The 22,283-nt window shown below is 43.5% G+C and overlaps 1 protein-coding gene across 4 annotated transcripts in view; it reads right to left on the reverse strand.

Moving 5' to 3' along the window:
• Window positions 1-22,283, reverse strand: part of SEC61A1 (SEC61 translocon subunit alpha 1) — a 94,963-nt gene that overhangs the window by 7,055 nt on the left and 65,625 nt on the right. For 3 of the 4 annotated variants that reach the window (XM_075005679.1, XM_075005678.1, XM_075005680.1), the window contains exons 6-12: window positions 6,238-6,305; window positions 5,408-5,473; window positions 5,236-5,314; window positions 4,213-4,344; window positions 3,249-3,358; window positions 2,864-3,017; window positions 588-748 (exon numbers count right to left, since the gene is read on the reverse strand). In XM_075005679.1, the coding sequence (XP_074861780.1) occupies window positions 588-748; window positions 2,864-3,017; window positions 3,249-3,358; window positions 4,213-4,344; window positions 5,236-5,314; window positions 5,408-5,473; window positions 6,238-6,305 (770 nt within the window). Of the gene's footprint in view, window positions 1-587; window positions 749-2,863; window positions 3,018-3,248; window positions 3,359-4,212; window positions 4,345-5,235; window positions 5,315-5,407; window positions 5,474-6,237; window positions 6,306-8,194; window positions 8,290-22,283 lie in introns of those variants that run through there. The other variant, XM_075005682.1, reaches the window with a different exon arrangement.

Raw genomic sequence — 22,283 nt, forward strand, 5'->3', positions numbered from 1 at the left:
TGGACAGGGTAGCTTAAAGAAGTGATTTTATGAAATACCAAAATACTTAAGAGGAGAGTCTGAAATTCCAGAACGAAGAACTCAGCAATGAGCCCTGAAGGGGAAATTTCAAAGCTACGCACACAGAAGCCTTATTTTCTATCTATGGGCTATTTTGCTGCAGTAAATTACAAAATGGACTCAGGTTTTTACAGCATTTTTGGCAAGGTCTTTTAATAAACATCTATTGACTGTCACAGCCTACAATGCTGAAGCCTTTTCAGATCAAGTACAGAGGCCCTGGCTGTTGTACGCACAAATCAACAGCAGTCTTCTGCATGCACCAAAAATATCAAGTTTAACATCATGCTTCAGAAAAAAAAATCCATTTTTAAACATTCAGATATGTCCATTCTCATTTTAAGCCAGGAAAGAGCCAAACATTTTGAACTTCCTAAATTCCTATCTATCTTCACAACTGTCAACTTTTCCATGGAACGTTGTCAGGATTGGTACTCAACATTCATCAGGTTGCATTTATACCAGAGTATAGATGACTTTACTATTTCCAGCAGCTGTTTGAAATATTATTCTAGATTCTGACTGACCTGGAAGTAAATGACAACAGCAAAGACAAAAATGGTGGCAATCAGGTTCATGAGGTTAGGGAGGTTCTGGCGATAAAAAGCCTCTCGGAGAGCTCTGACTTTGTCCGTACGAGTAGCCAGCAGATGGAACAGAGCAATGATTGCTCCTTCGAACTCCATCCCTTAAGCAAGAAAGGGAGAGGGGGAAGGATGGTGAATTCACGCTTCTGAATAGCTGAACTAAGATTAATTAGACTTCTGAACAATGTTCCCTCTAATAATTTTCACCCACGTGTGGATTTTTTCCATCCATGTGAGGACTACATTTTTAGTGTGCACTGAGGCATGTGTGAATGTGCACCCCCAGGAGAAACAAAAAGCCTACCTGTGGGTGATCTGCTAATCAGCTGGGTGACATATGAATCTCTCCTGAGTAGCAGCACAAGCACACACTTTACTGGCAACGTTACTTATGAAATATGTATTTTTAGGATGGGATTGTCTGAAGTGCTTACTGTTGGTCTAACTATGCTCCCAATAAAGTCACTGAAGAATTTTGCCATTGATTTCTAAAGGATCAGTTAGGCCAATGCTGAGCACTTTTGAAAAGCCCACACTAAAGGGTATTTCTTCTACAAAAAGCATGTTAAGATAAGAGAAGTGCAATTGTCTTCATAGTGTTAAGGTACATCTGCCAATGCCGCAGGGGCATCCCATCCCATGGGCAGGTCTACACTAGGGGAGAAAGTTGATCTAAAATGCACAACTCCATCTATGAAACTAGTGTAGATGGAGTCAATGTACCTTAGGTTGACTTTCTCTGCAGTCCCCACAGGAGAAGGTCTATAGAAGAAGTTGTAACAGTACAATTTATACCCACAGAATTCAGAGCATCACGTAACACTGAACTATCCAAAAATTTCTAGCAATCTGCATCTGACAAATTTCTTGTTAGAAATCTACGTTTTCCAAAGCACTTATCAGAAACAGATACAGAGCTAAGCACAGTAGCATAGGATTAAAAGGAAAACAGAATTGTAATGACTTTTTAATGACAGTTATGTTTCAAAGAAATGCACTGTTTTGTTTTCCTACTTTGAAGTTGTGTGCTTTGAGAACACACTATCACAAAGCAAACAATTCTGACTCTTCTGTCCCGCTTGGGGGCAAAAAAAAATCTCATAGGAAAACAGTGTTCAGAATTTATGGACCCATGGTTCTTAATAGGCAGAAGCCTGGATTTGATCATAACTACAAATTCTGTGGGACAAAACCAATGTCCATTGAACAGAAGAAACATTTTGAAATAACAGACTCATAAGACTCCCAGCAACCAATTCCAAAGATGTGGAAAAGTAACTGATAATGACACTACATATATTTATAGTATGTCCACACCTTAAATACTGCTACAGTTTTGATTGCCCCATCTCAAAAAAGACAAATTAGAAATGGAATAAGTATACAGATGGGCAATGCAAGTAACTGTGGTATGAAACAGCTTCTATAGGAGGAGCAACTAAAAAGATGGGGACTGTTCAGCTTGGAAGGGACAAGACTGAGGAGGGATATGATAGAGGTCTATAAAATCATGAATGGTGTGGAGAAAGTAAATGTTATTTGCCCCCTCACATAATAAAAATCAGGGAAGTCCTAATGAAATCAGAAGGTGGTAACTCAAAGTAAATGTAAGGAAGTACTGCTTCACATGATGCATGTTCCTGAGGAACTTGCTGCAAGAGACGTTGTGAAGACCAAAAGTGTAACTGGATTCAAAAAAGAATTGGGAAAAATCATGGAGAATAGGTTCATTAGCCAAGATTCTCACAGACATATTTAACTTAATTTCCTAAACGGTTTATTTTGTGCACAGATACACAACTTTTCTGTTCCTGAAATTCTCTGTGCTCCGAGAGTTTACTGTAGAAATTACTATGTCTGAGTGGTGCTTTAGAACATGGAAGAGCAAACAAGAAACTACTCAGATAATCTTGTCATCTTTTATGTTGCAGAATACTTAAATCCTAACACAAGCAAAGAGAACTCAGAGAGGGATAGCTCAGTGATTTGAGCACTAGCCTGCTAAACTCAGGGTCATGAGATCAATCCGAGGGGGTCATTTAGGGATCTGTCGCAAACAGATTTAATTTGAAAAAGAAAAAAAAAAAAACCACAGGTGAAGGATGATGACAGGTCCCGCTAAGAGGGCAGGGTTCTCGACTCAACGACCTCAATGACCTCTGAAGGTCCCTTCCTGCTCTATGAGACAGATAGACTAGGAACAGCATGTGAGTTACCTCGGCCTGTGTTCACAGTGGTAGGGCTGAATGCCTTCCATACAATCGTCTCACAGATGTTGGTAGCAATGAAGAGAGAGATGCCAGAACCAAGACCATACCCTTTCTGTAGAAGCTCATCCAATAGAAGAACTATCAATCCAGCTACAAAAAGCTGCAAAAAAAGAAATCGCCTAATTTACTAAAGACATCATCTCTATTTTTATAACAGTATTGACTTGATGCAAATGTTTTGTTCAGTTAAAGGATGACAAGGAGAACAACAGCTATCCTCTTTGGTTGCTAAACATGTGCTTTCGACTCTCATGAGACTGTATAACTGCCCCCTCTAGACTCCTTGATGATAAAAGGGTAGTATGATTTTGAGGGGTGATGTAAAAATTACCTGAATTGTGATAAGCAAACAGATACCAGCACCCATCTCAGATGGGTCTCCATACATCCCTGTCATTACATAGACGATAGATTGACCGATGGTAATAATCATACCAAACACTGTAAAATAAGATTAAAAAATATCATCTGTTTATATGGCATTTGTAGAACAGAGTAAGAGGGTAATGAGGGGAAAAAGTACACAATAACTAATAAATAGACATTTAAATGAAATGTCAATGATATTTGATCAATGAAATCAGTCACTGAAAACATTAAGGTCAAGAGAAACACTAAACAGCAGCAATGAGAGAGAAAACTAATACAGATGAAGCAATATTTGCAGGGTTACATACTTTTATTTGTAGGATTATTTTAAAAAAAGTACACAATAAAACATTAAGATAATCCTTAAGCAATTTAGGTGAATTTTTCTTCAGGAAAGAGATTTTGGAACTTATCTCTTCTTAACTAAAATTTGTTGAAATGTATACATCACAGAGATCACAGGAAATTTTACTATTGGAAAAAGCCATATTAAGGGGCTTGAGTCTCAAGGTGATTCCCACAAGAGGGACATAAGCAGCACCAAATTGCCTCATCCTTCCCTCAACATCAAATGTGCCTAGATCTTATTAACACTTGATCACAGCTAGAGGTTGGGATGCTAGGTGCGTCTCTGTCGTCCATTAAACACTTGGCCCCTCTGCTGAGACTGCAGCAAGGACACCATAACGTGACATAACAACTAAGAACTGAATGGAAACCCACAAAATAATTTTACATGGGCCAAGAAACAGCAGACAATAAATCAGAGCACTTAAGTACTGACAAATTTGGAATCAAGAAACTAACATCTCAGGAGGCCTATATGACAATCTCCCTAGAATTTCGATAGGCTCCAGGTCATAATTTCCATGGTTAATGTCAGGCCTTTTTCTACATGAGCCTCCTTGATACTAGGTGCTACTTACATTTCTGTGCCCCATTGAAGAGAGCTCTGTCTTTTGGAGTATCACCAACCTCAATTATCTTGGCACCAGCCAAGAGCTGCATGATGAGCCCAGAAGTGACAATGGGTGAAATACCCAGCTCCATCAATGTTCCTGTCAGATAAAGCAGAATGACAGTTGACAGTTCACCAGTTCCAGACCCCCACCCCGTAAGTGCAAAGTTTGATTTTTCATTCCTCCCACCTCTAAATGGTACAGACAGAACAATAAGAGACACATGGTACCTCCTTCTCTGAGTCAGTGTAAAAAGAAAAGCTTTAGAAGGTAACTGAAGTTTGAGGAATGAATCACTCCTTAGTATCAAGTGTTCTGTATTTAGGTTACTGATTTCTGGAACATCTACATCAGCTATAAGATGGCATAAAAATGGTAACAACGTTTCTCAGCTACATGCTAATCTCTGCTTCTCGTAACTTCCCATTATGCTACAAACAGGTGACATCATCTGATACATATACAAATACCTCAAGTACTATCAAATGGTGAAATGAAGTGAGTGGTACTGTATCTGATTTATATCAGCACAAAAACCTTCAGTGAGCAACTAAACAATTGACCAGTCAGCAAAGGTTGCCAAAAGTGTCATGGGCGGCGGTGGTGTGGGGAGTACAAAGTGATCTTACAACTGGGATTGTGCATCACAACACATAGAAGGCACTACAGAAGTTTCATGACTTTTATTATATAGGTAGGTATGAATTGTCTTGTTCCCACTTTCTTTCCAAAGGCTCTGTCCCTCAGTTGGATATATGCAACTGATCATGCAATTCATATTTAGTTTTTAATACATTTGTGCCAATGCTTATCCCCACATTTCACATTTTTTCTATTTATGCTGTGTTTATTGCTCTAATCCAGATGTTTATGTCAAGAGGAAAAATATATTAATTAAGAATAAAACAATCCCAAATGTTCAAGCAAGTCAAATTACACGCAATTGGAAGTATAAAACCCCGCACTGGCAAACTGAGAACAGAATCTTACCTCTATTTGAAGCCAGAATCACTCTCATCCAGTAAAAAGGATCTGCCGAATCTGATGACATGATGCCGAAGAGTGGAATCTGAATTTGAAAGTTAAATTGGGTTAAATTAAAGCACTGACTTTGTTTCCCCTTTTTATTTGAAAGGAAGATGAAAGAATGTTGTCAACATACCTGGCAGCATACTAAGAAGATAAAAAGTGTAATAGCGGTCCATAGTACTTTTTCCTTAAATTGAATCTGAAGAAAAAGAGAAAAGGCAGGAGTTAAACTGAATATATTGTCACACAACAGCTAGTCTATTACACAAGTCAAGCAAATTTTATAATGCAACTCATACTTAGTAAAATACTAAAACAGAAGCTAATTGTCAAATCCTTTTTCATCCCACCCACATTACATGAAGTCGTGAAAAAAAGATGGTCAATCTTTACTGAAACTTTAACCCAAACAAACAAAAAGCAAAGCAAAGCAAAGCAAAGCAATATAAGGTAATTCCAGTCGTGATCAACAGAAATTTAGTCTTAATTTGATGCCTTACCAACAAAATAAAAAAATAAAAAAACCCACAAAAACCAAAAACAAATACATCTCAGCATATAAATTCCAATCTAAGATTATTTGTTCAAATAAGATATTTTGAGAGGGAGGGGGGAAAAAAGGAATTTTTTGAATTAAGATGTAATTTTAGCTACTCAAATTAATTCTCTCACATACAATATACCTCAGGCCTTGCTTACAAACAAAACTTGTACTGCTTTTACTGCACTGATATTATTAAAGCAGTACATCATCTACCATGGATATAATTAAGCCAGTATAAAGATGACTTATACTGGATAGAACTGTGTTCACATTAGGGCTGTAAAAGTGTAACTATTTCAGGTAAAAATAACTGCTTTGCTGACAGTTACACTATTACAAATATTGAGAGTAGACCACACTTTAGGCTAAGAAATCTTAACTTTTACATATAGAGTCCTAAGGATGTCTCAACAACATACCTTCCTTTCTGGCTTTTGAATTTCAGGCAAGATAACACAGAAGGGCTTGATTACTTCAAGAAATTTAACTGTAAAGCAAATAAGTTAAAAGGTAAAGTGAACATACAGATATTGAACTTATGGGAAACCTAATGATTAGCTACTGACATCTGAAAGAAAGGGAGAGTTTCTAAATTTGCAAAAAGCCAGGTAGTCACCTCATCCTTATCTGTTCTAGGTACCAATGGTGAACTGCACCTAACAAGGCTGTTGTTCCTTTAAAAAAAGGTGTTATAAGAAACGGCAAACTTTATATACATTAGTGATCTCAATGTCTTGTAACTCTTGCCTGAGAAGGATAAGAGAATGTTAGTTTCACTAACTTACTTGTTTTCCTGAGATACACTCTTCAGCCAAGTCTACACTAGCCATTATTTTCGAAATCCCAGGCCCTCTTTCGAAAGACAGCGTGGCATATCTACACATGCTGTGCACTCTTTCGAACATGAAATCGAAGGAATGTGCCCCAGCTTTCAAAAGAGCTCTTCCAACCTTCAATAAGAAAAGCCCACCCTTTCGAAAGCCTCTTTTGAAAGAAAATATGTGGAGACACCCTGCAACCTGCTCTTTCAAAAGAGCAGGGTCTGCCATGGTGCCAATCAGCTGGGACGCAGACACGTGCTGTCCAGCGCTGTAGGATTCTATGGTCTGTGCATCCAGCAGCCCTCAAGTTGCATGGACCCAGAAACCCTGTTGCAGGAAAGTGTGCAGGTAGCAGCCTTTATACGTGCTGCCCCTGCATGCCCCAGCACAACCCCTGGCAGTGCTTTCAACGCATGGCCAGCACCCGCCCCTCTGAGCGTGCTCGGGGCTTGCAGGGGTCCACCCTGCAGGGGAAAAAGCGAGCCCCTTTCTGGATGGAACATGAGCTCCAGGACCTGTTGGGCCTATGACAGGAGGCGGTGGTCCTGTGTGAAATGGGTGTGAAGCAGTGGAACACAGCCGCTTTTGCCCTGCTGGCCAAGGGCCTGACTACCATGGCCACCCTTCCTGCACTCCTAAGTGTGCAGCAAGATCAAGTAGTTGTGGCAGGTGTACACCCAGGCTCAGGACTCGGTCAGCTGGTCAGGGTCTGTCCCTGTCTCATGTCCATTTTACAAGGAGTTCCAGAGCCTGCTGGATCCACGGGACACCACCTCCTCAGCCACCATCCTTGACACCTCAGCCACAGAGCCCCAGGCTGGGGATGCTAACAAGCCAGGACAGTCAGCCAGCTCCATGACAGTAGGGCCAGAGCTGGAGCCAGCAGCAGCAGTGGAGTGCTCCAGCAAGGAGGGGGACCTAGTAATAGACCTCACCTCCAGATAGGCCTCAGCCAGCCGGGCATCCCATGACCTCAGCAGAGTTGGGGACAAAAAGACATTAGCAATCCAGGGCACAGCTAGTGGTTTTAAAGGGTGGGCAGCAGGGCAATGTCAATCTAGGGCACCTCTGGGTGGGGAATCTGTGGGAGGGTCAGCTGGGTGCTGCCAATCTAAGACATAGCTGGGGCACTGGGGGCCGGAGAAGAGCACCAATCTAAGGCACCGAAGGGGGCACAGGAGGAACAAGATACTGCCAATCCTAGGCACAGCTGGGGGAGTGTCAGACGAGGGGGAACAGGGCACCTCCCATCTAAAGCATAATTTGGGGGAGAGAGAAAAGGGAGCTGCAAACCCAGCACACAGCTGGGTGGATGGGGGAGCAGCAGGGCGCTGCTCATCCTGGGCCCACTCCAGGGAGTTGGGGGGAGCAGGGCGCTGCCAATCCAGGGCACAGTCGGAGGGTGAGGCGCGGGGGAGCAGGCCTCTGCCAATCAAGGACACAGTCCAGAGCACAGGGAGGCACCTGAACTCTGCACTGACCACGCAGCGGGGCCCCCCACCCCCCTCAGGAGCCCCTCCATCGCCTCAGCCCCCGGCCGCGCGCCGACACTCACTCCCCATCTCGGCCGCTCTCGCTGTCCGCAGAGAGAGCAGAGGCCGAGCGGCGACTCCTGCTCACTGGAGAGACACGTCAGTGCTTGAGCCGTGCCAGCCCCCTTCCGCTTCCTGCCACGCACGGAGTCGCCGGGCTCCTCTGCGCAGGCGCTCCCGACTTCCACCGCCCCCGAGCACTACAATTCTCTGGCAGTCACCGCCGCCGAGTCCCGCCCTGGCCACAAGGTCGAGTCCCATCATGCACTGCGCCCTCTCGCCTCTCAACACCGAACATGCACTTGGGCGACAGGCGCTGTGCTGACTATTCCCTTATACCTTTCGGACCCACAGAACTACGAGACCCAGCATGCCATGCGCCTTAATTTACGATATCAGGCCAGGTGCACCATGGCCTGCTGGGACTTGTAGTCTCCGCTGTTTAGCCTCCATCTTAAAGATGACTGGTCGTCTAGGCACGTAACAGTAGAGAACAACAAGAAGTCCGATGGCACCTTATTAGACTAACAGATATTTCGGAGCATAAGCTTTAGTGGGCAAAGACCCGCTTCATCAGATGTCGGAGTGTGTGTGTGGGGGGGGGGGGGTTCACTCATGTACCAGTTAGAACGTTAAGTTACTCACTTTTCCAGGCTTTACCCATCTCAGTCCTCAAATCCATCCCTACCATGCCCAAGATTTACTCCACATCCTGCAAACCTGCTCCCCATTCCCCAGGCATAACCCCTCTGAGCTTCAAACTGGCATCCTCACCCCCAGGTTTCCCTGCCAGGAAGACTCAGGACAGCTCCAGAATCAGGCTGGTCAACCATCAATGGACTCACAAATAGGATGGTGACATGAAGACATTCTACCACTTATCAAGTGACTACCAAGAAGTACCGAAATAGAGCTTAATGATATTTTGGAGCAACAGAATAACACTGCATCAAATACCATCATGCTGTGACACAATACAATGTTATGTCCAAAAAGTGGCACTCTGCTTCAGAACATCTTTACACCAAAAGATGGGATGAAGACCATATGTTAGAAAAGTAGAGCGCTCTGGTTTGGTACGTTAAACATGCAAGGTCTCATGATTCAGGGCCCTGTTCCAGCCTGTCACATTGATTCACTTTATGAATATGATCAATTCCCATACTTTGTCAGTCTCAGTTTCCCCATCACAAGTAAGGATAATGATCTTTGCTCACTCTTGTAAAGTGATTTGAAATCCTTTGGTGAACCCTGCAATAGAAAAGCAAAATCTTTTTGTCCTTATCACAGGAAGCCATTATGTTATCAGATCTGACACATGTTTGGTGGCATGGTGTCAAAACAGTAACATATGTACACTAAAGTCCACCCTCTTCCCAGAATAGATCCATTCCTAGGTGTGTGCGGGGACTGGGGCAACTCCCCTTCCCACTGCCCCTGGTGTGGGGCTCAAGGCAACCCCCTGCTGCTGGCTCCACCCCACCCTTCATCTACTCCATGCCCATCCTGCCCCACTCCAATCCACCCCCTTGCTTGAAGACTCCTCCTCCAAGAAACATAAGCCAGGGGATTACTGGGGGGGGGGGGCGCTGTCAAGGGGCAGCAGCAGGGACTACCCCCACACACACTCACTCTAGCAGCAGGAGCTGGAGTGACCCGGTATCCTGCTCTCCTCCCTTCCACCTGGCCCACTGCACTGTGCTTCACAGTGACAGTGGGAAGAGGAGCACCCGGGAAGAGGAGCATCCTGGGGCGGGGGGTGGGGGGCCAGGTTCTGCTTCCTGCTGCTGTGATGAAGCAGAGCACAGCAGGCTAGGAGAAGCCATTGGGGTGGACCAGGTTGCCAAGTTGCTCTGGCTCCTGCCACCATGGTGAGTGTGGCTGGGACCCCTACTGTTGTCCCTGGCCAGGCCTGCAGGTAATCCTCTAGGCCACCCTGGACGTCATACATAGCATGGTTGAGGCAGCCACCGCAGGGCGACCCCCCCAGAGTGCATGGGGTAGATGATCTGAACTGTCTTATGGAAGGGACAGCTCTTCCCCAGAGATGCTACCTCTGGATCATGCTGTAGCGCGTTGACAGGGTAGTGGGGAAAAAGTGGAAAAGTTCGCCCTGCTACTGCCTCCACTGTACTTGCTCTTTGAATGAATAAATAAATAGTTTAAGTTTTTGGGGATCCCAATCCAATTCTTTTCACCAGCATTAAATCTGCTCTGAAAATTGGCTCCTTGGAGGTATGCAACTGCTCCCCTCCTCCCCGATTGTTTATATTTATATTCTTTATCTGTTAGATAAGAATAGCTAAAGAAACAGATTGTAGTGTTCTTGGCTCTGCTCATCTGTCAACTTTCTTGGTTTGCTGTGGAGTGTGGAAAATAACAGCCATAGAAGCATTTTGATTTGCTCGCTACAATAAGAAAAAGGAACTTATAACTAGACACAGACCTGAACCAGGTCAGTGGAAGTGAAGCCTGCTAACTCTTTCTCAGAATGAGGTGGAAGTCAGGGTTCATCTCCAGATCTGAACCCAATGGTTTTTGTTACCTCTGTAATGGACCCAATGTAGTTTTAGACCATCCTACAGGACACCTGACATCATCTTCATTCCCTGACAAATCTAGGAAAAGTCTCAGGAGCAACATCAGCGCCTTCATCGATTTGACGAAGGCCTGTGACTGTCAATCACAAAGACACGTGGAAGACACTGCCCTGATTTGGCTGCTCTCCAAAATTCATTGAGGTCCTAATCAGATATCCATGATCAGATGACTGCCAAGGTTCTCTGTAATGGCCTTGAGACAGAACCTTTTGTCATAACAACTGGGGTTAAGAAGGGATGTATCATTGCCCTCCACCTCCCATTCTCCATCTATTTAGAAGTCATTTTGGTCCTTGATAAAGATCGCCTCCCCAGTGGAGTTAACAGCCAATACAGAATGGATGGGTGGCTCTGTAATTTTTGAGGTCTCAACTCAAAGTGTAAAGTCTTCAGGCTGTCTATTACTGATCTTCAGTATGCTGATGTCTGCGTCATTCTCATGCACTCTTAGAATGGCCTTCAGTCCATGTTGGATTTCTTCGAATGAGCTTACCAAAGCCTAAGAGTCTCATTATTGAGAAGTGATCTATCAACCTGCTCCAAGCCTTGCCAATGACCCACTACAAATCACCACTGAGGGTCATACTTTGGAGACAGTTGACCAGTTTTGCTACCTTGGTAGGCAACTTTCTCAAGATGCAAAAATCAAAAATGAGGTCCAGCACAGGATCCAATGAGCAAATGCTTCCTTTGGGAAATTGTCCTGCTGTTATTTCATGGACCATGTCTACCAGCAGAATGCCAAGATCCAGATCTACAATGCAATTATTGTTCCTACACTCAATTATAGATGCAAAACCTGGATGACCTATCAGCAGCTCTGAAGCCCTGCAAGAGTCTGTAGAAGTACCACCAATGATGCGTCCAAAAGATCATTGTATCAAGTGGCAAGATCACTACACCAACACTTGTATCCTCACTGAAGCCAATGTCACAAACAATGAAGCTATGATCCTCAGCTGATCCATGGTCAGAGATCCCACGGCGTTCAGATAACATACTGAATAAAGTACAAAGACATACTGAAATTGTATCTTAAGAAAACTGGTTTCAACATCACAAGCTGAGACGGCTTTGATATTTGCAGTAAAAGCACATACTCTACTTAATTTAATTTGCTTCATCTACTGGTCCTGCTAGTGATAGGTAGTCATCCTTTCACCTCCTTCCTCCCTGGATCCTAACTGTCTACTCCTATAATCTGAGGAAGTGGGTCTTACCCGTGAAAGCCCATTACCTCATTAATGTGTTAGTCTTTAAGGTGCTACAGGACTGCTTGTTATTTGTGAAGCTTAGAGGAGTAAGTCATTAACCAACCCCAACGGCACCATATTCTCCATCAAGCAGTGGCCTGCTTCAAGGGGAAGCACCTTGACCTCCAAATTGAAAAAAGATTGAAAAGGAAGGAAACAGAAAGAAGCTGGCCTGCCATGAAATGTCTGTACCTACTTCTGGTGGACTTGCAGTTCCAGGGTCAGACTCCTGAGTCATCTCAGGACACATATAGCCCATAAATCCATGGTAGGGATCATCCTTGAATCAAGATATTGCCAATTAATTTATGAATGGACCCAATGGTTCTTGTTACCTCTGCAATCCAGAACACTGATCTTTAAGATCCTCAAATTTTGAGGAAGTTTGGAGTGTTTGGTCTGAAATCTGCCACTCAGGTTTACTTCCAATTATAAACCAAATTCCTGTAAACGAGTTTTGTCAGGGTCTTAAAGTGACTATCTCTTCCTCTGCCAGCAGAAAAAAAGGAAAGCAAACTATAGTAAGCCAAATTCAACTCTCATATAAGCAGATGCAATTTTTGTGGGAGAGCAGAACAAACTGGGAATATCGTTATAGATGGATGATTATATTTAGTCAAAAAGAGACAATGGGCCAAATGCATGCTTAGTGTAACCCAAATGATTTCAAATTGATTTAAAACTAGAATAAACTTGACACTTGGCCAGAGTTATGAATTGAGTCATTAAAAGAAAATGTCACAGATGAGGATTTTTTCCCTATTTGTTTTCACTTAATATAAGACCCAGATCCTGATTGGTGCCACTAGATGCTATTGTAATAGAAATAGTAAATAATAATAATAATAATAATAATAATAATTAATGGTATAATAATAAGTCACTGTTCAAAAACAAGCAACATCTGAAGAGAATCAGGCACAGGTTTTACACAGTTTGTTCTTTTCATGCCTTGCCATTTTTCCTTGAACCAAATCAGTCTCTCTTATATAACCATGATAATCCTGAATCAGAATTGAAGTGCAATTTGGGACCATTAAAAAAATTAATATTCACTTACTGGCTGCAAAGTCTGTTAGCCAATGTGTTCTACCATTTTACACAGTGAAAATTTTGAGCATTTGCTGCAAAATTATACATCTTGTTATACATTGATTACATTAGGGCAGAATTGTACATTTAATTACTGCCTTTGATATTGAACTGCTCTCTGGGGTGGATGATTTGGAATTGTGGGCATATATTGTACTGAATTATCTTCTAAGGGAATCCACAAAGAACAGCAAGATTTCTTAAATAGCTAGACAGGAAATGGGAAGAATGGTGGTGGGTGGGGGGCATGAGAAGCAGGAGGTCCTATCTGCTTCATTTGTGTCATTCACAGAAGCTGAGAGGAATGGGTTAATATTTTTTCCTTTTGTAAAGACCACATTCTCATCCACTTTCCATTGCTAGTGCAGGACAAGATCTGCAGATTGCAGTAAACACCAGCCTCTGCCAGTAGAGCTAAAGAAGACTATTAAGCTGGTCTGAAGCTGGATCTTACAACATCTTATATAGGGCTATGATCACTAGAGGGCAACTTTTGTTTGTGCGTACACTTTATATACTTAGCATTCATGGAGGAAGTTTATTTTCTAGTATGGGTGTGTGGGATGGGTCTTCACAGTCTTAGTGGGGTTATGTGCAATGTGTCCATGTGACATTACTGTCCATTTACGGTCTCTGATATTTAATGCAAAAATCTCGGGGACTAATATCCTGGTTAACCACAAGGTGGAAGAACTGCTTTACTTATGGTGCCAACTTGGCTAACTTGCATGAAATATGCACGCACATTAGGCTTGTATCATTAGTGTTACTATTTAATAGTTCTGTTATAGTAGCATGCAGAGATTCCATTCTGGAGCAGAACATCCCAATGCTAAGTTCAGTATAAACATAGTCCACCATCCTGCAAGTAGCATCACGCACTATGCCACACAGAGTCCCACTGACTTCAACCAGGCTTCACACAGGGATCTGTCTGCGTGGAGCTCCATGCAGGACTGGGACTTTAGACACAGAGGCTTGGCCTATACTAGAACATTAGGTTGAACTTAGCTGGCTTAGGTCAATTTTCTAAGTAATCAGTCCATACAACAGGGTCTGTTCTGACTACATTAAGGAGTCCAAAAGTCAGTTCTGGTACTTCTGCTTTTTACAAGGAGTGACACCAAATTCGACCTTGCATGGTCGACTTTAGGCTAGTGCAGATGGAGCATTGTGAAGTTTGATATTCCTGGCCTCCTGGAGGTGTTCCACAGTGCTCCAGTGTGAACGTTCTGACCAGCACTTTCAGATCCACTCCTCTCCAGGTGTGCAGGAAATGGCCTAGGAAAAGTTTGAATTTAATTTCTTGTCTGATGAGCATGGTGAGTGGAACAGGGAGCATACCTCAGCTGCACATCTAACCATGAATTCCCAGGGTTGCAGATGAGCTCCAGCATGGAGCATGCAGAAGATTCAGAACCTTATTGCTGTGGGGTAAAGGGGTCAGGGGGAAGAAGATGTGCTGGCAGAACTACAAAGCAGCAAAACAAACATATACATCTATGCCAAGATCTCACAGGGCATGGTGGGAAAAAGATACACCTGGAACATCCAATAGTGCCACATGATAATAAAGGAGCACAGGCAGGCGTACCAGGGGACAAAGGAAGCAAATGAATGTTCTGTGTCATCACCGCAAACATGTTACTTCTATGAGCAGCTGCATGGGATTCTGGGGGGAACCCAACCACTGTCCCCAAACACTCCATGGATTTCTCCCAAGAGATTGTTCAGGCAGCTTCTTCTGGAAAGAGTGGGGACAACATGGTGCATAAGGAAGAGAAGGAGGATGACAATGGTCACTAGACAAATGAAGCAGCTGATCTAGCTGACAACCAGGAACATTTTTCAACTTTGGATCTCATCCCCTCCTCCCGGGACACTTTGCTGCCGGACCCTGATGGCGTGGAGGACACCTCTGGTGAATTCTCATTTTTAATCATGTTACAAGCAGATTATGGAAATTGGGTGTGATCTGTGGTGGGCGCTGTACCTACAATCTGCCTCCCCACCAGAACAACTTGCCTGGGGAAGAACCAGGAATCTTCCCCGCATATCTCCATAAAGCTCTCAGAAGGGTACTCTTTAATCCTTCTCACAAGGTTTCTGGGGAGGCCTGCCTTATTCTGACCCCAGCGATAGGACACCTTTTCATGCCAAGCCAACAGTAAGTAATCTGGCATCATTGCACCACAGAGCTGTACAATATGATAACCAGTCTTCTGCCCACATTCAGTCAGCATTCATTTCTTATCAATGTTTGTTATTCTAACAAGGCTCATACATTGCACTGCAACCTAGAGGAAGCTGAGGAAGAAGGTATATGTAAATTAAGAGAATAAAGGTATGATAGCACAAGTAGCACGGCCATGCATGGCCTGCTCTCTCCCTTACCTTTCCCTGGACTCCTGCTGGAAGGGAAACTTTCATTGTCCCAGCCAAGGGGGTGGAGGAAACAGTATGTTTATTGCTAGTGTTTCTCAATGAAGGGAGAGAGTTTTACAGACAGGATTTACAGGCCAGCACACATCATACAGGTGGCACTTCCTTAACAGCAACAGACATGACTGTCATGTTGCTGTCTGGTTATTCATAAAGCTGTTTTTCAAAGCTTCCCTGATTAGCAGTGCCCCTCACTGTGCTCTCCTTATTGCTCTGGTGTCTGGATGCTCATAATTAGAGGCCAGGAGATCTGCCTGTGCCCTCCAGCCTGGTATGAGATTTTCACCTTTACTTTTGCATAAGTTATGGAGCACACAGTAGGCGGCTACAAGGGGAATGTTGCTTTTGCTGAGTTCTAACCAAAGCAGGAAACTCCTGAACCTGGCCTTTGAATGGCCAAATGAACATTCTACTACCATTCTCCACTTGATCAGCCTGTAGTTGAACTGCTCCTTACCATGGTCCAGGCTGCCTCTTTATGGCTTCATGAGTCAAGGGAGCAAGGGATAAGCTGGATCTCCAAGGATCACTATTGGAATCTCCACAATACCAATGGTGATTTTCTGGTCTGGGAAGAAAATTCCATTTTGCAGCTTTCTGAACAGACAAGAGTTCCTAAAGATGCTAATCAGAGGGGTAGCTTTGTTAGTCTGTATCCACAAAAACAATGAGAAGTCCTGTGGCACCTTATAGACCAACAGAATTTTTGGAGCATAAGCTTTCGTGGGAAAAGACCGACTTCACATGCATGCATCACGCACCATTTCCAACCATTCCACCCTGATATTGATGAAACAGCTCTTGTGATCCATCAGTGCCTGCAACACCATTGGGAAGTACCCCTTGTGGTTTATGTACTCTGTGGCAAGGAGGTCTGTTGCCAAGATAGGGATGTACGCCACAGTTAGGGAATCCCATTGTGGTAAGGCCATCCACTATGTTTCTGCACATTTCCCAGAGTCGTTGTTCGTAGCAGAAGGGTATTGATTACCTTGACTATCTGGACCAAAGCAGCCCCCATAGTAGATTTTCCTACTTTAAATTGGTTGATGAGTGACCGGTAGCTGTCTGGCACTCCCTCAAAGCTATTGCCACTCGCTTCTGAACTATCAAAGCAGGTCTCGTTCTGGTATTGCTGTGCTTCAGGGCAGGAGAAAGCACCACACAAAGTTCCATGAAAGTGGCCTTACGCATGCAGCAGTTTTGTAGCCACTGCTGATGATACCAAACCTGCAAAACAATGCAGTCCCACCAGTCTGAGCTTGTTTCACAGCACCAAAACTGGCATTCCGCTGAGTAGAAAGCATTGCGTGCAGCCAGCATCTCACCGTTCCTCCTTTCCTCTGTTTCACATATGTGTATGTCCGTGTCCTCCTCTGAGTATTCATTGCTCTGAGGGCTGCTTAGGCTCTGCTCATACCACAGCATAATGTGTGAGGAGTTTACAATACTTACCACAATTGGAAGCTGGTTGGGCCCCTCCCAGACACATTCAGCCTGCACAGCATGAAATCAACAGAGCCAACAACCAGTTGCAGACCCCATGCACGCAACATGGACCCCCAGCTGCAGCAGCAGCAGCAGCGGCAGCAGCAGCAGCAGCCAGAAGCCCTGGGCTAAGGGCTGCTGCACGCAGCGACCATAGAGCCCCTCAAGGGCTGGACAGAGCATCTCTCAACCCCTCAGCTGATGGCTGCCATGGAGGACCCTGCTATTTCGACGTAGCGGGACGTGGATCGTCTACACACACCCTACTTTGACATTGAATGTTTAAGTAGGGTGCTATTCCCATGTTTGGATAGGAATAGCGATTTCGACGTCTTGCCGCCTAACGTCGATTTCAACGTCGAAATAGCACACAGTGCATGTAGACGCAACGCGTGCTATTGCGACGTTGTGCCAGCTACTTCGAAGTAGCCGGCTAGTGTAGACACACCCTTTAAGTTATAACAGGAAGCTGTATACTGAATTTGGTAGTCCTAGTTTTTACTTTTTAGGATGAGTTCATGATCAAACAAGCTAAGTCTCTAAAATACATAGCAGATTTTCAGAGCAATGGCCCAGCACCAGTGCTTGTTCAAAATATATTGTTCTTGAAAACTTTTTACCAGTCTTCCCTAGGTATTTGTAGCTCTAGCTGGTCACAAGATTCACTTCATTCTGATTATCTTGCTCTCCAAAGACAGCAAAGCCCTAACATGATTTTAGTAACAGCTGCTTTACATACCTACCTATCTCATGGAACTGGAAGGCAGCTTGAGAGGTCATTGAGTCCAGTTCCCTGCCCTCACAGCAGGACCTATCACCATCCTTGACAGATTTTTTTTTAATCTATTTGCCCCAGACCCCTAAACAGCTCCCTCAAGGATTGAAATCACAGCCTAGGCTTAGCAGGCAAATGCTCAAACCACTGATCCCTCCCCCACTAAAACATAGCACCAGAAATCATAGCTTTGGAGAACCTAGAATCTCAGTTCATGGTATAAAGCATCTATCTTTAATTTTATGTGTCTTGGGATATCAGCTAAAACCTATTTCATGCTTAAAACACACACATTAGAGTGGAAGCTGGGAGAGGGCAAAGCAAGAATGTACTAAGGATGATGTGACTTCAAGGGCAGATGGTTTTCAAGATATTGAACATTACAATGTAACTGATCTCTTCAGTCCAGTGCAGTGATCGGCAACCTCTGACCCATGGGTCGCATGCAGCCTATCAGGGTTTCATGTGCAGCCTCCACATCCCCCCTCTTCACCTTTCTCCCACGTCTTATGCAGTGAAGGCCTTGCACTTACTTACTCCTCTTCCCTCCAAGCCTAATAAATTGGCTGATTTGCACCCCACTCTTCCCCCTCCCCCACAGAGCTAGAAAACCATGAATCAGCTGAGGGACAGGAAACAGCGGGAATGCAACGTGCTTGGGAGAGGAGGTGGGGAAAAGGCCAGGCAGGGATTTGATATTGTACAGTAAGTATAAACGTTTCTTTTTCATTACTAGAAGTTGATGACAGTTCAATTAATATATGAATGAGTAAAGCATCTGTGCTTGTTTTGAAATATTCAGCATGCCATGTATTTAATCCTATTCTTGGTGTCATGGTTCGTGCACATGAATTCAATGTACCAGTATTGCAATTGCAATTTCAATGTACTAATAATTGTTCAATGTGGCCCACTGAGACAAAGGAAGGACACTCATGGAGCCCAATCACTAGCCTTGGTTGCCCATCGCTGGTCCAGCAGATTTATTTTGAAACTGGTCCAGGACTGAATGTAAAACTAGACTTCAGACCAGTACACACAGCTCCCCAATCTTTTGTCTATCAAATCTGTATGTGGGCAGGAATCCCAAAAACACATACAATCACATGTGCATAATTTGTACATGAAGTTACTGCTGTTCTACACATAAACGAGTATCTATGCACTCAACCATTTGTCTGTCCAAGTGCACTTGCAATTCCAATAATTGTACGTGCAAATTAAGGCTACGTCTACACGTGCATCCAACTTCGAAATAGCTTATTTCGATGTTGCGACATCGAAATAGGCTATTTCGATGAATAACGTCTACACGTCCTCCAGGGCTGGCAACGTCGATGTTCAACTTCGACGTTGCTCAGCCCAACATCGAAATAGGCACAGTGAGGGAACGTCTACACGCCAAAGTAGCACACATCGAAATAAGGGAGCCAGGCACAGCTGCAGACAGGGTCACGGGGCAGACTCAACAGCAAGTCGCTCCCTTAAAGGGCCCCTCCCAGACACACTTTCATTAAACAGTGCAAGATACACAGAGCCAACAACTAGTTGCAGACCCTGTATATGCAGCACGGACCCCCAGCTGCAGCAGCAGCAGCCAGAAGCCCTGGGCTAAGGGCTGCTGCCCACGGTGACCACAGAGCCCCGCAAGGGCTGGAGAGAGAGTATCTCTCAACCCCCCAGCTGATGGCCGCCATGGAGAACCCCGCTATTTCGATGTTGCGGGACGCGGATCGTCTACACGTCCCTACTTCGATGTTGAACGTCGAAGTAGGGCGCTATTCCCATCCCCTCATGGGGTTAGCGACTTCGACGTCTCGCCGCCTAACGTCGATTTCAACTTCGAAATAGCGCCCAACACGTGTAGACGTGACGGGCGCTATTTCGAAGTTACTGCCGCTACTTCGAAGTAGCGTGCACGTGTAGACGCAGCTCATGTGTGCAACGGCATGTATTCTTTTGTATGCACATGTGAGAAGCAGACTTTAGATCGGGGTCAGCAACCTCTCTGAGGGGGAGTGCTGAAACTTGACCTTTTGACCTCTATGTATGGTCCAAGTGCTAGTGATACTTTTTAAAGTCACTAATAATCCTGCTTACAACAGCTTCATTAATAAATAAATTAAGATGCAGAGCTTTACTGTTTAGGTGGTGGATGGTAGCATTAGCTGGTCTTTCGTTAATCCACAGGCAGCGTGGCTTTGAGCAAGCTCCTGGCTGCATGGGGGAGGAGGCACAGGGCTGAGCTCTCGCTTCTCATGCCGATAAAAACTGGCTCATGTTCCACTCTTGGCACCCGTGCCGGGGGTTGCTGACCCCTGCTCCAGATCTAAAATTACATTGTTGACCCCTAATGTAAGCCACCAGTTCAGTTTGCTATTTATCCTATGGATCTTTGTAGCTTACAAAGTAGTTTCTTCAATCTTGCACTTCTTGTCTCATGACAGTATCAACATTTAATTCAGAGCTGTCTGCAAATCATTCTTTTAGCTGCCATGCTCTTTTGAATTGGAATTCTGCATAGCAGCAGAAACTCAGTAAGCAAATTCCCTCTCTGGTTTTAAAACTGAAGTTGAAATTGGACCAGTTTTATTTGGTACAAAATGAATGAGCTTCCATGTGATCTGATTTTTATCATATTTCATTTGAACTTTTACTATAAGACATCTCCCAGGGACCCTTTTGAGCAAAAAGCTTCATAAATAAAACTATATTGAATTTCCAGTCTCTGTCTGACTCTTGAAATTATTTGATAATTTTTTGATCATAAAATCTTATCTCCGTAATATACCAATATGTGGAAGGTGACTCCAGATGTTTAGTAATGGAGCTAGATGTCTCTGTAGGTTTTTACTAATGGGTTTTCCTTTCCCTTATTAAAACAGGACAAATGGCTGTATTATCAACCCATGAACAGTTCTTTTGCATTCTGACTCATGGGTATTCAATACTCAGGGAGCTATTGATATTTCTACTATTCTCTGACTTCAGTTTTGCTTTGAATAGTTTTGTTAACATCAGATTAAATGTAAGGTGTTTAATTGACATCTGTGCAAGAGCAGCTATAGTTTAAGTAGAGCAGATGGTGTTCACAGTCACTTCATAGACTTAGGCTTTTTAAATTTTTCGACCAACTCCTTAAGAAGTTGGGTCCCTCTGACTCAGAAAGTATTCTCCTGGTGATTTTTGGTGGCACGGTGACTTCCACACATGGCTAGGTTAATCACAGGCATGTATTCCAGATGGATATCTCCTGAGATATCTTAACACTTTCCTACTTAAAACTCATATTATGGCTGCAGATTTTTTTTAAGTCACTTGTTAATTAACACTTACTGTATTTCTATTTTTCAGTGTGGGCACTATGGGTGCCAATGAACTTACAACATAGGTTTATTCCAATCAATGGTAAAAATCCTACCGATTTCAGATGAAGATGAATCAAGTCCCCAGTGTGGTATAACATGAGTTATGCCCCTCTGATGCCTAACCAGAAACATCATTTAAAAATGTTCTAGCCAACAGTTACTTTGGAATCATCTTTGCTAAGATTTATTTTCCTTTCACTAGAAGAGATTAGTTAAGCAAATAAATCTGAATCTAGACATTTATCTATACAATTTCACAGTAGCACAAGAATGTTAAAAATTCTCCTTCATCTTGAGAAAGTTACAACACTGGCCAATTGAACCATTCAAGAGACAAGTCTGCTGTGTCCCTAGAAAAATTCACACACTTTGAATTTTACAGACATTACCAAGTGGCAGAGAGATTTTTCACTGTACAATTGCAGTGCCGTGGCTTTTTGAACACCCCACCCCATTACTTAAGGAATTCATCTGTTCAGGGAAATATCAAGTTTCTTGGTACAATAAGTATTATTTAGTGCACCAGTGACAGTTCCAAGCTGCACTGGTTTACATGGGGGGACACTCACTCCATTTTTTAAAAAAGTATTTTAACACAGAAGGTTATATCAGATGTCAGACGTGTAGTGGGAAGGAGCTTTCAACGCCATGGCTTTGTGCCTGTTCTCCTTGGTATCCTGATATGAGAACATTGGGAGGCCAACAAGTGGTAAAATACTTAAACTTTTAACATGAAAATCACTGAAGAGCCCAGGTTCTTGTGTACAATGATTATTGCTGCATGCATAGTCTTTGCTATTTGCCTCCATGAGGCACTCCAGATCTAGAGTGAGGGAAATGCTGCTATGTGTCAGTCTGCCCTACACTCCCTTAGATTACTTTACCACAGATGTATGTGAGCGTAAAGAAATTCAGCTCAATATAATAGAGGCACTAGAAGGTAAAAATCACATCTTCCTGTTAGTGGCTTTTTTGCCTCATTCTTCTCTTCATGCCTTTCAGGATGGGAGTGAAACTGTTGGAGGCTCCTTTACACTCTGCTACACGTAGCAGGCAAAATTCAGAGGTAATATACTTAAATCTGAAAAGGAATA

This window comes from Carettochelys insculpta, chromosome 11 (assembly GCF_033958435.1).
Source record: "Carettochelys insculpta isolate YL-2023 chromosome 11, ASM3395843v1, whole genome shotgun sequence".
NCBI lineage: Eukaryota > Metazoa > Chordata > Testudines > Carettochelyidae > Carettochelys > Carettochelys insculpta.